This window comes from Nannobrachium achirus, assembly GCF_963921795.1.
Source record: "Nannobrachium achirus genome assembly, chromosome: 23".
Classification (NCBI taxonomy): Eukaryota; Metazoa; Chordata; class Actinopteri; order Myctophiformes; family Myctophidae; genus Nannobrachium; species Nannobrachium achirus.
Genome location: NC_137830.1, coordinates 40,472,376 through 40,487,720, shown reverse-complemented (window position 1 = coordinate 40,487,720; position 15,345 = coordinate 40,472,376). Strand labels below are relative to the sequence as shown.

The window sequence follows — 15,345 nt, the reverse complement described above, 5'->3', positions numbered from 1 at the left end:
AGGAAAAGTGAAATTTCATGGTGTATCACCTTTAACTCTCCCAACGCTTTGAACGTTCACGTTCGCCCGATTTCGCAAGACCTCTCCGCCAATACGGCGCTCGTTCGGTTCGTTCGTCTGATGACTGTAAGCTGATGAGGGGTCGCGCGGCCGTCTACTGTAAACACATTTTCCGCGGTGATGGTGTAAAAAATCCATTATGCGTTAGATCAACGGAGAACAATTCACTTCCTTGTTGATTTCCTCTGGCTGTAAGGCTCTGTGGCCAGTGACTGGTCTTCTTCTTCTTCAACACATAACAGGCAAATTCACATTCATTCTCGCATGACGCCGCCCTCTGCTGCCTGGCAGACCAAAGTGCACTATTGCACAACCAAAAAAAATTAAAAAAAATAAATAAATGTCTGTCTGTCTGTCTATCTACTATAACGTCGCAAAGGTAAGCCGCTTTTTGATGGCACCAGACCCAATAAATAAATAAATGATCTGGCAGTAGGAGAGTTAAGAAGAAAAAATTAAAAGGAGGGGTTTAATTACTTTTCCATTCCATATAGCTACACTGGTCTATCGATAAATGTGTGTAATCTCTGGGTTCATGTCAAGGTGCAGGTTTGTCAATATACAATGTCCATGTATTTGGCAGATAACCACAGTGTTTACTTATTTATATCCATAATAATACATGTTTCCCTTAAAAACATGCACTATCCCAACTTTCACATAGATTTAATTTCTTTGCTAAATAGTTACTATATCGATTTTAAATCATTGAATCGAATCGTACCGTATCGCCATGAATGAACCAAAATCGTCCATGTATCGTATCGTCAATCATGTATCGTGATATGTATCGAATCGCTATTAAAATGTATCGTTACACCCCTAGTATTAATGTTTAACAACCCATCTTCTCAAATTTGGAAAACATTAACGCTTATAACGTTTTTGAACAAGCGATTAAAACATTTTTGGGGGAAAGACTTAAAAAAATAATAATAATAATAAAAAAACAACTCATATTTTTGGAGTCACAGTGAGTCGAAAATCGATTTTATTTCACATCCCTATTGAGAACGATATTTTTTTATCGTTATCTTTATCTTGCCCGAATGACCCTTTAAAGGGTTAAGACATCAAAAGGTTTCTGTGGGAGGTATTGGGCTACATACCGAGTTGGACTTGATGCTTGAGGCCGAGGCGGGCCTGGTGGCGTCTGCATTAGGCGACAGGGAGCATGTCCGTTCTTCCACTCCATCCTCCTCATCCTCACTGGTCTCCTCGTAGTTCATACTGCCAGACAGACCTGGGGGAAGGAGAACAGGCTTGTGCGCTTACTACACATTTATTCAGGGATGGGAGTAGAAAGCATAGCTATAGGTAGACGCCTCCTCCGGTTCTGAGGAGTTGGTAAAAGAGTACTGGAATTTTTAAGGCAAGCTTCCTGAATTCTGAAGGACGCTTCCTTGTGCGTCACAGAAGGCGGCATTCGGTAGGCCAATCTTAGACGGGGCTAGCCTGGCTGCGAGGTTGTAGATCTGCTATTTTTGAAAAAGTTGTGAAAATGTGTGCAAATCTTTGGCTATATGTATTTTCAAAGCGAACGTTTGTAACTAAAATGCCAATAAAATGCCAATAAAGCTGGAAAAGACACGCTGTGATTGGTCAGTAGTCACTTTGAGTGGCAGAGTGCCTTCCACACTTCCGCCAGTCCTGTTTTACCAGTCGCGCCAATGAACTGCAGGGGCGGATGAGGTATCTAGCTTTTTATATCTGTGGTAGAAAGTACGAGTAAAATGGTAGATCTATAAATATGGTCAATTAATTAAGGTGGTTTTCACTTTTCTTCTACATTTGCAGGCTCATTTATTGAAGAGTTAATTCCAGAATATTTATGTATATAAAAACAAAGAAATTCGATTTCTTGATCACAGGACTGAGTTCAGATCTATTAGAGCGGGGCGATCGCTTGATTTAAAAGTAAATGAACAACCCGCAGTCAGTTGACCATAGAAAGAAAGAAAAGATGACTTGAATTGGCAGCTGGCGCCCTGCTCACTATTCAAGCCCCCAAATTTGTCTGCCCACTAAAATGCCCGTCACAGCCTGCATGCAGCCTTTTTACGCCTCAAAGAGAGGAAGGCGTCCCTAATTTAGGTACGTCTTCATGGGCACATGTGCTCAGATGCTTGTAGATCTGCTATTCATATAATTTGTCATAAGAAAAAACTGAAAAGGATTTTTTATCAAATAGGGTCATCAAATATGAATGTACTTAAAAATGTCCTCCCGTTCCCATTTCCTTTTGCTTCCTGAGAGGCTTGGACAAAGTGTTAAGGGGGACAGTCAGAGTGACAGTGCTGGTGCTCTTATTACACTCTTGAATGGACATGACCAACCACATTCTGGGTGTAAATGGACTGCATTTATATAGTGCCTTTCTAGTTTCTTCGACCATTCAATGCGCTTAACAATGTACATTCACACACATCACAATGACACAGATACACCATTAGACATTATATTGTGCTATTGAACACCCTTTACGTCTGCGTGATGGTGATAAATATTGGACCAATAAAACCTCCTAACTCCATCCCACACTGTCTACCAAACCAGCCAACTCCACCCGTTTGGCCCACCTTTCTTTTTCATAAATCTGTACTATTGAACACCATTTAAGTCTGTGTGTTGGTTAAAAAAATATTGAAAATGAAAAAAATGAACATTTTGGAGTTAGCTGGTTTTGGCGCGACAGCAGAGATATGCTAATGCCGTACACATTCACACGCAGATGGGGGGAGGCAACCATGCAAGGCACCAACCTGCTTATCGGGAGCAGTTCAACGTCCTGCTAAAAACTCAACATGCATCCAGGAGGAGCCGGGAATCGAACAAGAAACCTTCCGGCTACCAGATGGACCCTCCTACCTCCGGTGTGAGCAGGTCAATTTGAAATGCAGTCTGTCTGTTGATAATGCCCTCCCCCTTCTCTGCAGTGACGATTTAACCCATTTAGGCCTAGAATTATTGAATGCTTTAACCAGTGAAAAATAGCAGATATACAAGCTCACAGCGCGGCACCGAGTGCCGCGCTGCGAGCTTGTAGATCTGCTATTTTTGAAAAAGTCGTGAAAATGTGTGCAAATCTTTGACTATATGTATTTTCAAAGCGAACATTTGTAACTAAAATTTTGCTTCTGGGTGGTCCCTGAAACTAGATATTTTGAGATGCGGGTCCGTGGCCAAATAAATATGTTGGGGGTCCTTCTCATGAAAAGGTTTGAGAACCACTGACACAGTAGTCTCTCAAGAACAGACTAACTGAGCTCCAGTTAAGTGAAAAGGACGAGTGAAAAGGACCTTTTCTTTGACGATGGCTGGCCAGATTGCTGACATAGAAACATAGGTTTTCCCAAAAACCTTAAGAAGGATTCAAAAGACACTTATAGAATCAGGTAAAAATTCAAATTTTCATGATTTTTCAAAAATAGCAGATCTACAAGCTCGCAGCGCGGCACTCTGTGCCGCGCTGTGAGCTTGTATATCTGCTATTTTTCAATAGTTAAAGCATAAAATAATAATACACTATAATGTGTACCCGTTCTAAATGGGTTTTTAGTATAATTTTCACAGGGCCCTGCAGGTAGTTCCATTGTTAGTCGGGGCCTGCTTCTCTGTGTCTGGAAGCATGGAGCTGTAGTATAATAGTTCACCGTATGGACGACAGCAGCTCATATGCAGCGCATTATGAATGATGTGCCGCCCTATAATTTAATGAGCCATTCCTCACCGTGTCACTATCAATCTCGCCCCCGTTCTACTTCCCTGCAGCAGCAGTGTCTTATGCTGAACCACATAAAAAAAAAATGGAGGACATTGCAGATCCACAAGCCCACAACATGTCACAATGACGACAAGTTGTGAGCTTGTAGTTGTACAATGACGTATGTCGTCGTTGTCGGGTGGAAACCTTGTACAAAAACGTTCGTTTTGTATTATCATTTTAAAACAGTGAAAATAGCTGATCTACAAGCTCTACAAGTGCTTGTAGATCGGCTATTTTCATAGTGCCAAAGTCTTGTATGATGAAGCAGGGCTTTACTTTACGAAAAAACATACACATTTGAAACTTGGAGATACAAGGTTTCTGCCCGACAGAGACGATATACGGCTTAAAGCATACATGGGCAAATGGCGGCCCGGGGGCCACAAGCGGCCCCCACCTTCACTTTATGTGGCCCGCAGGTTAATAGCTCAAAACGCGTCGCCCTGCGACACGTTTTGAAGGAAGCCCTCTGGAGTGAGTGTGAAAATGTAGTGGTCCTCTCCATCATCAAAGTTGCCCACCCCTGGCTTAAAGGGACTACCATCACGATTCTCAACATTATGTCCAGTGGTGGACAGAGTGCTCAGCGGCCAGTACCGATCGTAGTTCCTACCTCGTTTCTGTAGCAGCTCATGGATGTCTGTCTTGGGCTCCAGGAGCGTCTCTGTGTCCCCATCCCTCTCTGGTTCTTCGGCCGTGGGGGGCTGGAGTGGCGTGTGGGGCTGCGGTGGGAGCTGTGGCTGGCTCACCGACAGGATCTGGATTTTACCACCCAGGTCAGGGGTTTCTGCACCCAGGAATGCAGCAGGACCGTCGATACCTACAGTGTGCGTCGACAGTTTCTTTTTTAGACCAGTGGTTCTCAACCTGTGGGTCGGGACCCCCAGGGGGGTCTCCAAATTTTTTTGAGGGGTCCCCAGATGGCTAACTTAATGTGCAACATTGTTTTCTCACTCAACATTAAACAAATCAGCATAAGGTTTAAGTGTATCCACGGGTTTCCAACGCCCCATAGTGCATTGCGCAGACGTTGTACCGAGCTTCTGGCGCCGCAGCCGAGTGTGATTTACAAGCTCACAACGGGCTGCATCTGCGACGCGACGTGAGCTTGTCTGCTGTTAAACCGGAAGTGTGGTCCAAATAATCTCCAGTAAACTCCCGCGGAAACAGGTGGATATAATGGACAGCCGAAGGGTACTCGCCCTTGCTTTATTGGAAGGGGAGATGCAACAAGCTAAAAAGAGAAGAGTTTGGGTGCATGAGACACTTGATCAAAACAAAACATCTCCCAGTCCCTTCCTGATTCTCAGAATGTTACGCCTTCGACTCACCCGATTGGACAGAGGGGGGAAACCAGAATCTGTGTGGAGAATTTCTTTGCTCCAGCATAAACGCAAGGTCTGCGCGGAGCGCAGATATCCTCCACTGACATGAAACCGCCGCCTTCTCATTGAAATGCATTGGCGGAACGCGGATTCCACTCTCGTAGGTATTTCGGTCTGAGGGCAGCCTAACAGTACATTCTACTTTTGGTACTGTACATTCCAGTATAGATACCTGTACTTAAGTAAAACATTTTGGGCACTTTTCCCACCACTTGTTTCTCACCATCCATGATGACATCGCTAGTGATGCTGAGGCGAGACTCCACCAGCGGTGCCTGCTCCTCACTGCGCCTGGGCCTGGAGCGCCGCGGCCGCGCCTCAGGGTTGGGCTGCACCATCAGAGGCTCCTGTCGCTTCCTCCGCTGCTTCTGCTCCAACAGCGCCCTCTGTGGACCGAGGCAGGGATAGTATTTAGCAACCATTTATGAGAAAGGAATGAGGAGGCTGTATACTGTATGCATGCCATGAGTGAATGTTTTTGTCCAGTGCATAAGTGAAATTAAGTTTACCTGTTTTTTTTTTTTTAAGGGCAACGGTTGTATAATCGCAATATGACACTCGAGGGTGTGTGTTATCTGAATATCATCACTTCTGCGCTGCCAACGGAACTCACCCGTTGGGCTCGTTCCTGAGGAAATGCAGGCGTGATGATATTCACGATAATACCCACCCTCTCATGTAATATTGCTTCTTAAGAATAACACTAGCATCAACAAAGTAACCATCTCTTTATGCTAAATCATGAATCAACATGTCCTTTCTGTATCACACCCTCATCAGATGTATATGGTGTTTTTTATAGCGCCTTTATCCAAAGCGCATGTGTAGTATACTCACTCATTCCCACACATTTGCAAGCTACCAACATGCTTATCAGGAGGGGTTCAAGGACACTCTGACACAAAGCCAGGAGAATCTACCTCCTGAGTCCCTGCCACCCGACAGAAAGCTTAGAACCTCGACTATGGGATCTCGTCAAACTAAAAAGTCTCTTGACGTTAGACTGACCAGGCAATTCCACAAAATGTCTGCCTTTCGTTGTCATCTCATTGCACACTCTCTCTTCTCCTCCCTTTCCTCTTTCCTCTGTTGTTGAGGTGCTACTACTACTGTATTTAGGGATTAGCTCTGGTCCAGAGCGTCAGCGAGTTCTCACTAACGCTCTGACAGAATGTTGACTCACAGACAGACCCTACGAGGGCTCAACTTCAGTCAAAATAAACAAAACTACTTCGCTACTCACTCACCTTAACAAAGGTAGTTTTGCGTTGTTGAAAGTCTATTCTCCGCGGTGGGAAACCTCTCAGCACCCCACCCACTCTGTAAAATACATTATTTTTATCATGAAATAAAACACATCCAACTCGACCGCCACTGTTGAGCATTCTTATTTCCGGGTTGTGTCGGCGGCGGTCGAGTTGGATGCGTTTTATTTCATGACAAAAATATGTATTTTACAGAGTGGGTGGGAGAGGTTACCAACCGCGGAGAATAGACTTTCAACGCGAAACAGTCAGGACCAGAGCTATATAGGGATGACAGCTTATCTGGGTACAAAACCACAATGATTCTCAGTAACAGAACTAAGCAATATCTGATAAAAGAAAAGACTACTGGAGCACATGGACACGTTACCAATATTTATTGGTGCAAACAAAACTGAGATATGTCAGATAGGTCTTATCTTATCCTGATCCTGGTGGAGGCAAGCGTATAGCATCTCTGGGCCTTTTGTCTGTTTTACACTGACTATATAGATCAGCTATTTTCGCTATTATACATGAGAAAAAAGAAAACAATTTCTTTATAATAGATTAAAATCATTCTGCTGCACCCCTGCATGGAGACAGAATGGTGTTTTTTTTATCTACTTGCTTTTGATAACAGGTATTTTGTTTTCCACTTCAGATAATAGTAGTAACCCTTCAATTTAGCTAGTCGTCATGGTGATGTGTAGCCTCTGTGTAGGAGAGAGCTAAACAACATTGTCGACTAGGGATGGGACGTTATGAAAATTTCATATCACAATTATTGTGACAAAAGAAATCGCGATTTACGATATTATCGTGATTATCAAATTATCCTGTGGCGGAACATTTGCCAAAAAATTGCAGATCTACAAGCTCACAACGCGTTGCGACGCGTTGCAAGCTTGTAGATCGACAAATTTTTGGCAAAGACATTTGATAGAGAGTGAAAAAAAAAGACTATCAAGTACGTATATTTTAAGTACCGGTACCTTTAACCAATTATATAGGGTTTAAGTGGTGGTAAGTGGTGAATTGATCCCAGTGCATGACGGAGGGCGATATCACGATTAATTCAATCTCCGCGATACCATTATCGTTATTTTTATCGCGATAAACGATAATATCGCGTATCATCCCATCCTTATTGGCGACTTGTCTGTAAACAGTTTCTGATGAACTTTTAGGCAAGAAATAGGCAATACTGTTGCTCAATATTGGTGAAATTCACATTTACCACTGCTAGTTTAAAGGTTTGTCACGGATTCCCCTATACGGCATGCAAGCTGGTTTTAAACAATGATTCTGATGGACCGTTAGGATATTGCAAGTGCATCAGCGCCCACACCCTAGGTGGGGTCGGTGATAGGGCCTTTCTGTGTGGAGTTTGCATGTTCTCCCCGTGTCTCCTAGGGTTGATACCCTCACAAAAACATGCAGTAATCCTGGTCTCAATAATGCCTCCCCCTGGCCAGCCGGGGCGCTTGATGGAGGGGAAAGGAACTGGTTGGAATAACGTGTTCCTTCCACGCACTACGTCCATCCCGGGGAAATCCCCCCTGTCAGGTGAAAAGAAACAACTTGGACTACTCATGCATTGAAGGAAGCATGAGGTCAGTCCGTTGTCTCCCCAGGTGCGGCAGAGGGAGAGCAGGGCCCATGATTACTTAGGCAATTAGCACTGGGTGAAAAATGGGTTGCAAAATCGTGGGATAAAAAGAATTAGTAAAAAAAAGGATATTGCAAGTGGAAGATTTTAATAATATAACATTACTATTAATTAAAAGACAACTTTGTTTTTTTACAACAAGGGTTCATATTTTAGATTGTAATTAGACAAAAGAAAAAGTAAGTGTTAAAATGTTTTCATTTGCTTTGTTATATTGTTTTATCGCGTTTACCGTGCTAAAATGTGGGGCATGCGTACGCATGGGGGCATGCGTACAAGTGGCTAAATATGTATTTTTAGACACAATAAGCCAGCAGCTTCTTTATTGCTATTTACAGTACACTTCTAGCCCCTAAAGTCACATCCAACCATGAAAGGTTGCGTTGTATCTTGGGAATTTGCTTATTCTGTGTAAAATGACATATTTAGCCACTTGCACGCATGCCCCCAACCACTGAAAGAATCTCTAAAACAATAGAAAGAAGTAAATTAAATCATTTAACACTCATCTTTTATATTCTTTAATTACAATCTAAACTATGAACCCTTGTTTTAAAAAACTAATGTTGTCCTTTAAGAAATCTGGACTTGTGATACCAATAAATAAGACCTTAAAGTATTTTACGTTGGGACCATTGAGCCAAGCCCGAACACAATCAATTGATTGCTGGAAATGCACAGGCCTCACAACTTAACTCATTCCCCGCCTCCCCCGATAGTCCCGAGAAAATCCCAATGTCGTTCCCCGCCAGGCCCGATAGTCCCGAGAATTTGCTTTTATATAATGTAATGTTTAATTACACTCTCCCCCAGCTCGTGACAAATTTTTATCCTTTTATCTTACAGAGAACCTAAAATATCACACATCAAAGTAAGTGTGTTTGAAAAAAAGACTGTAATAATGTATAAATTGCAATACAAATGCATATAAATCTCCCCATAACCCACAGTGAACTGGCACAGTGACGCATTTTGCGCACACAAGGCTGGCGGAAAAAAAAGAGAAGAAAAAAAAAGTGTGAGAACAGCTGTGTGTGTGTGTGTGTGTGTGTGTGTGTGTGTGTGTGTGTGTGTGTGTGTGTGTGTGTGTGTGTGTGTGTGTGTGTGTGTGTGTGTGTGTGTGTGTGTGAGAACATCTCTTAGCTGGCTGGTGGTCCACGGACCACTGTCTGTTTCAGTGGTCCCCCTGTCCTGATCAGCACAGTGCTATCAGAGTCTCTGATTCAGAGATCTGTCTCTCTCTCTCTCTCTCTCTCTCTAGATACAAAATAATTATCGCCAATTCGCCATATAAATGCTTCCAAAACATACCTGAGAATGATGATGGTTGATTAGAATCCACAGGTTATAATCCATATATCCAGGCTATAATATATTGTTTTGTAATGGTCCACAAGCAGCCAAGCAGGCCATTGGCGCCAGGCGGTCCTTTGCAAAGGGGGGTCCCTGGTCGGCTTTCTAACAGGGGGTCCGCGGGCCCAACGCTTCGCTCCGCAGAGCAGTGGGAACACGATAATCAACTCTTACAAAATCAATCAATAAAACTGCCCGATTACATAAAGTTCACGACGCGATCCAGTTGAGTCAGAGACAAGTGAAGTGGTCCCTGGAAGGGGGTCCGTCCTCTCATTACCCTGCCTGGTCTCCAGCCAACACTTCTCACGGACCACCACCAAAACTCCCACGCTCCCCCACCACGCTCCTCCCAAAAAGCAAGAGATCAACTAGTGTCGTTACTAACGAGCAAAGACGCAGAGGAGCTGTTTAGCAGGGCAGTGCAGAGGATTTTTTTAGGGGCAGGGGGAGACATTTTTCCAACATGTCCTAGAATGTGAAAATAGCAGATCTACAAGCTCGACTTTGATTGATTGATTGAAGACTTTATTAGAAGTTTGCATAGGAAAAGGTACAGTTTCATGACGGTACAGTTCACTGGTACAAGGTCTACTAAAAGGAGATCCATGAAAAGACTAAGCTTATTTCCACTGGAAACCATTGAAGTATCTCATATAAAATTGAATGACAAGCTCTCAATGTGTCACAGTCTCAGAGCGATGTGTTGAGCTTGTAGAGCTTGTAGATCTGCTATTTTCACATTCTAGGACATGTTAGAAAAAAGACTCATGCCCCCTTTTATGTCTATTTGTGTGTGTGCACCTGTACAGAGCAAAAGACAACCAGCAGACACACAGAGACAGAGAGAAAGCGCCCCCAAGTGGGGGCTCACAGAAATACTCACAGAAATACTGCAATATAGTATGTGAGTTTTTTGGTCAGATATAGCCAATAAAAATATTTTTCTCTGCATTTTTCTAAACAGAAAATTCTAAAAATAAATCCTATTACATAATTACATTAGTACACTTATCTGATAATGCCTGAAGCCATAAAGACACATCTCAAGTGAGTTATCCACTTGAAAACAGATCATTCACAAAAAGGTCAATAACTCCAATTATTTTGAATTTCCACCTGGATTTTGAAAAAACAAGGGGTTTGAAATGGCCAAAACTCTAGATTGCTACATCGTACATACAAAAAAATATTTTTTGGAGAGACTAGAGGATGTCCTCTTTTAATCCATGCACTGTATGACATTTTCGTGCAAACAGGGAATTTAGGAAAAATGTCTAAATATGAAGAAAATGCTTAAACAAAATGGCAGGGGAGCCTACAGTGAATGTTAAAATGGCGGTCAATGTGTTAACAGGGCAGTCCAACACTTTCCAGATTTTGAAGTTGGCCCTGATCCAGAAAAGGTTGTTTGAAAAATTCAGCCTGATGGTGGCGCTATATGGGAGAGATCGATGTTGATGACATGAGTGTAGACATACTGTGTACCGATTTGCGTGATTTTCGGGCAAAATCTGTAGGAGCAGTGTCCAAAAATGTGTTAGAAAGAATCGGCCTGAAGGTGGCGCTAAATGGGACAGATCCATGTGGATGACATGGGTGTAGACATACTGTGTAGCGATTTGCATGATTTTAGGGCAAAATCTGTAGGAGCAGTGTCCAAAAATGTGTTTGAAAAAATCAGCCTGATGGTGGCGCTATATGGGACAGATCCATGTTGATGACATGAGTGTAGACCTACTGTGTACCGAGTTGCGTGATTTTAGGGCAAATATTTTAGGAGCAGTGTCCAAAAATGTGTTTGAAAAAATCGGCCTGATGGTGGCGCTATATGGGACAGATCCATGTTGATGACATGAGTGTAGACATACTGTGTACTGATTTGTGTGATCTTAGGGCAAAATCTGTAGGAGCAGAATTAACACACTCACAAGCCGTGGCATTGCGGCACGTTTATATCTGATAGTTTTGATTTTTTGGGGTGGAAAATCTTGTTATAAATGCCCAAAAAGGGACACCAGGTTGAAAGTGATTAAATGGAGCATGGACAATGATGGAAATGACATGAATGGAAAGATTTTATGCAAAAATAATTGCGATTCAAATAATTGTGATCGTTCGATTATAGCACCATTCTAAAAGGCTTATGAGTGAAGTTCACAGTTTCATTCTCAGGTCCGTCACAAACAGGTCAGGAGGACTGCGGTGCTCCCTTTCCCTGTACTCTTTACATCCTAAAACGAATAACCGAATATCTACAAGCTTACAGCGCGTCACAGCGCTGTAAGCTTGTAGAACTAAAAGACAAGTAGAACTAAAAGACAAGTAATTTTATGTTTGGTTGCACTCTGATATAGCCGATGTACAAGCAAGCACTCAACGCATCGCAGCGCGACACGTTGTGAGCTTGTACTGTAGATAGGCTATTTTCAGAGCGCAACCAAATGTACAATCAGGCATTATCACACCATCAGGGCACCGTCAAAATACATTTTAGTCGACTAAATCAACTGTAGATTTAATCCACTAACATCTTATGATATTTAGTCAACTAAAACTAGACAAGAACTGAAACATTTCAGATGACAAAAATATGAATAAAACTAAATTACATTCTATTCAAAAGACTATGACTAAAACTAAATAAAAAAATTCTGTCAAAATCAACACTAGTGACTGAGAACTTTAATCCATGTGTGGCGTGGTTTAAGTGGAAGAAACCAGGCCACCGCGACTTTGTGAAGCGGCTCCACGAAAATGTGAAAAATGCCCACTTTGTTTTGTTTTGCATTGTTTTGCAGGCCCTGGCTCCTGGGTCACTGTGGTACGAGCAGGCAATGTGTTTGTGCATCAATTAGAGCTTCCGAAACCATAACAAGTCCTGTTTAGAGATGTTGCTGTTTACTGGGCTGGAAAGGACAGCATGAGCCCTGGTCAAGTGCAAAGAGGCTTTCATAACTCATCAGTGAAAAAAAAAAGTGTGACACAAAGCGCTGTCACGGTTACCAAGTGCTCGCACACATACACTCCGCTGGGGGAACCTGAACACAATTTAATGGTTTTCTGAAAAACCTGTGGTGCTCAACGTTTTTAATGTCAAGGACCCCTAGTATTATATGTCGGCTATTTGACCGTGGATCCCCACATAGAAATATTTTGTTCCAGGGAGGGATCCCCCAGATGTGAGTTAAAAATGTTTGCTTTAAAAGAATATATATTCCAAAATGTCAGGCACCCGGTGCCGCGCTATGAGCTTGTATATCTGCTATTTTTGAATTGTATAAAAAATTGAAAAGTATAAAAAAATAACGATTAAAGTGGTTAGTACGTGACAAAGATGCATTCCCGGTCTTAATGGGTTAATAGCCCATGTATTCAAACAACATTCTTTTTGTGGAGAACCACAATTGTCTTTTATGGGGATATAACAGATTAGCATTATAAAACATTCTATCGCTTCACTATAGTTCATATTTGGAAATGATTACCACATTTGAAGACATAAAGCAAATACTGAATGATGATGAGAAATAAGCCAAGGAGTTTGCTGACAATTGCGTTTAGAGCTGATTAGAACAAGCTTCTTTGTTGTTGTATTGAAGACACCGTTTTTCTGGTCAAAGCAAATGCTTCCTACCGCCGGCAAGGTCGGAGGCGCTGATGTTTTGTCTTCCCTACTCAAATGTGAGCGCCCGGCTCTATTTTAAGCCGATCCATTGTAGTTTTGCTTTCCTTTTGTAAAGACTGGGCACTTGACATTTTGAGACCAGGATGTGAGTCCATTCAGTCTCTCGCATGCTCCTTCCTGTGTGAGCCCAAAACATGGAATTAGAAAGAAAACCAAAAAAGGGTAGTGGTCTATAATTGGTCTAATGTAAATAGCAGATGATATTCACACATGAGGAAGCTTGTCCCCACCATTGAGACCTAATAACAACCATATCACCAAAAGGACAACATAGCAGAAGTATGCTAGCATAGAAAGTCTCTCTGGGATACTTCACACCCCAAAAAACAATTATGTACCCCCACACCCACTCTCTCTCAGGGGTACCCTGAAAGGAAATAATTTTAGATCAAAACGCCAAGACACAAAAGGCAGACAGATGGACAGACAAAATTGCACACAAATTGGCGTCTTTCAAAATCACTCACGACAGTCACGACAACTGTGGAAGAATAATAGCCCAGATGCTAGAAAGTTACTAACCCGTTCCAATGACATCCGGAACGAGAGCGATAAGCAAAAAGCGCACAAGTTTCTCTATGGAACATGCGATCCGGGTGCCATTTGCCCTCGAGACCAGATGAAGCTACAGGCTCACCCACTGAATTGCACTCCTGCTGGGCATGGTAGCTCAGACTCCTTGGTCCCCCCCTCTCTTCCCTGGAACCAGGGTTCAGAAGGAGAGCAGCCTGACAGCCTCCGACTACTGTACGCTCTGGTCTGCGGTTCTACAGCAGGAAGGGTGTCCGTCTCTCATCCAAAGACAGCGAGGCAACGTGAACGCGAGTAAGAGCCTCTGCGTGTGTGTGTGTGTGTGTGTGTGTGTGTGTGTGTGTGTGTGTGTGTGTGTGTGTGTGTGTGCGTGTGTGTGAGAGAGAGAGAGAGAGAGTGTGCGGTCACTGTTGCTAACTGAATCAGCAGTCATTAGCGCTCCACCACCAGAGGGGAGAGGGAGAGTGATGGAGGCAGAAAGGGAACAGGGGGAGTTGAATCAAGAAAGACAGGTGAATTGCTTAACACATTCCCCGCCATTTAACAATACCTTCGTACTCTATGGTGCCTCTGGTCTCCATAGACTTCCATGTAATTCATAGTGCACGGATCATGCACACCCATGCCTAGATAATGCACCACGTGTGTCCACATTGCTCACAGCTTTCAAACAAAAAAATCCGAATGGAAATCCGTTCAGGCATTCATGAGATACAAGCCATTATGTTTTCCTAAAATGTAAACAAAGATGGCTGCCATGTTTGATAGATGGGGTTGCTATGGGGGTTAAACATGCAATTTCGCGATTTCTATCATGCCTACTACTTTTTTGGGGTCCAAAAAAAAAATTGAAAAAAAAAAAAAAAAAAAAAATTATTTTATTTTTTTTCAAAATGGCGGAAATTCTCGGGACTATCGGGCCTGGCAGGGAAAGACATTGAAATAATCTCGGGACTATCGGGCCTGGCATGCAATGAGTTAAAGAGCAGAACAGCTCTGTCAAAAAACCTCCCTTCACTGCTTTTTTACATTGCCGTTTAGTATGAGATTGTCATAGATAAAAGGAAAACATGAAGGAAGGATGGTGAATGTTAGACTGTGTGTGGTTATGTAAGGACACAGGGCTCTTTACTGAGGCGTTTTGGAATCAGTGTGCAATACACACAGCTGCGCTTCGTGCATAAACACACACACATGCCCACGCACAGCCGCACGCACGTGTGCGCACACACACACACGGCTCTCCTAACAGCCTGAAACCCTGCACTAAATCCTCCTCTCTTTTAAACCCATCTTCCAGCTGAATGTTGTGGAATATGGCTGCCAGCATAAATCAAGGCCATTTCTTTGCCGCCCAAGTGCAGTTGGGGACACGGATAAGCACATCTCAACAGAACTTTGGGAAGGAGGATTTTTAATAGAGAACTATCACTCAACAGAGCAGGGGCTCTGTCAGAGAATGGTGCTGTATTGTATTAAAGACTACCTAAAACGAGACAAAGTTGAGACCACCGAGACCAAAGGGGCAGAAGGAATGTTCATCCTTAAAGGATAAAGTCCATACAAAAATTTAAGTCAAATACACATGTTTTTACGTTAGATAATACAGGTGTGTACAAATGTGAATGTGTGTATATATAGAAACA

General features: G+C 42.8%; 1 protein-coding gene across 1 annotated transcript in view; it reads right to left on the bottom strand.

Annotated features, from left to right (window-relative positions):
• The window catches only part of tulp3 (TUB like protein 3), a gene marked incomplete at both ends in the record, with an annotated part of 31,850 nt that overhangs the window by 4,466 nt on the left and 12,039 nt on the right, over positions 1 to 15,345 (bottom strand). Inside the window, 3 exons of the mRNA XM_080753977.1 lie at positions 1,170 to 1,303; positions 4,440 to 4,646; positions 5,435 to 5,597. Of these exons, the coding sequence (XP_080610103.1) occupies positions 1,170 to 1,303; positions 4,440 to 4,646; positions 5,435 to 5,597 (504 nt within the window). The remainder of the gene's footprint in view (positions 1 to 1,169; positions 1,304 to 4,439; positions 4,647 to 5,434; positions 5,598 to 15,345) is intronic.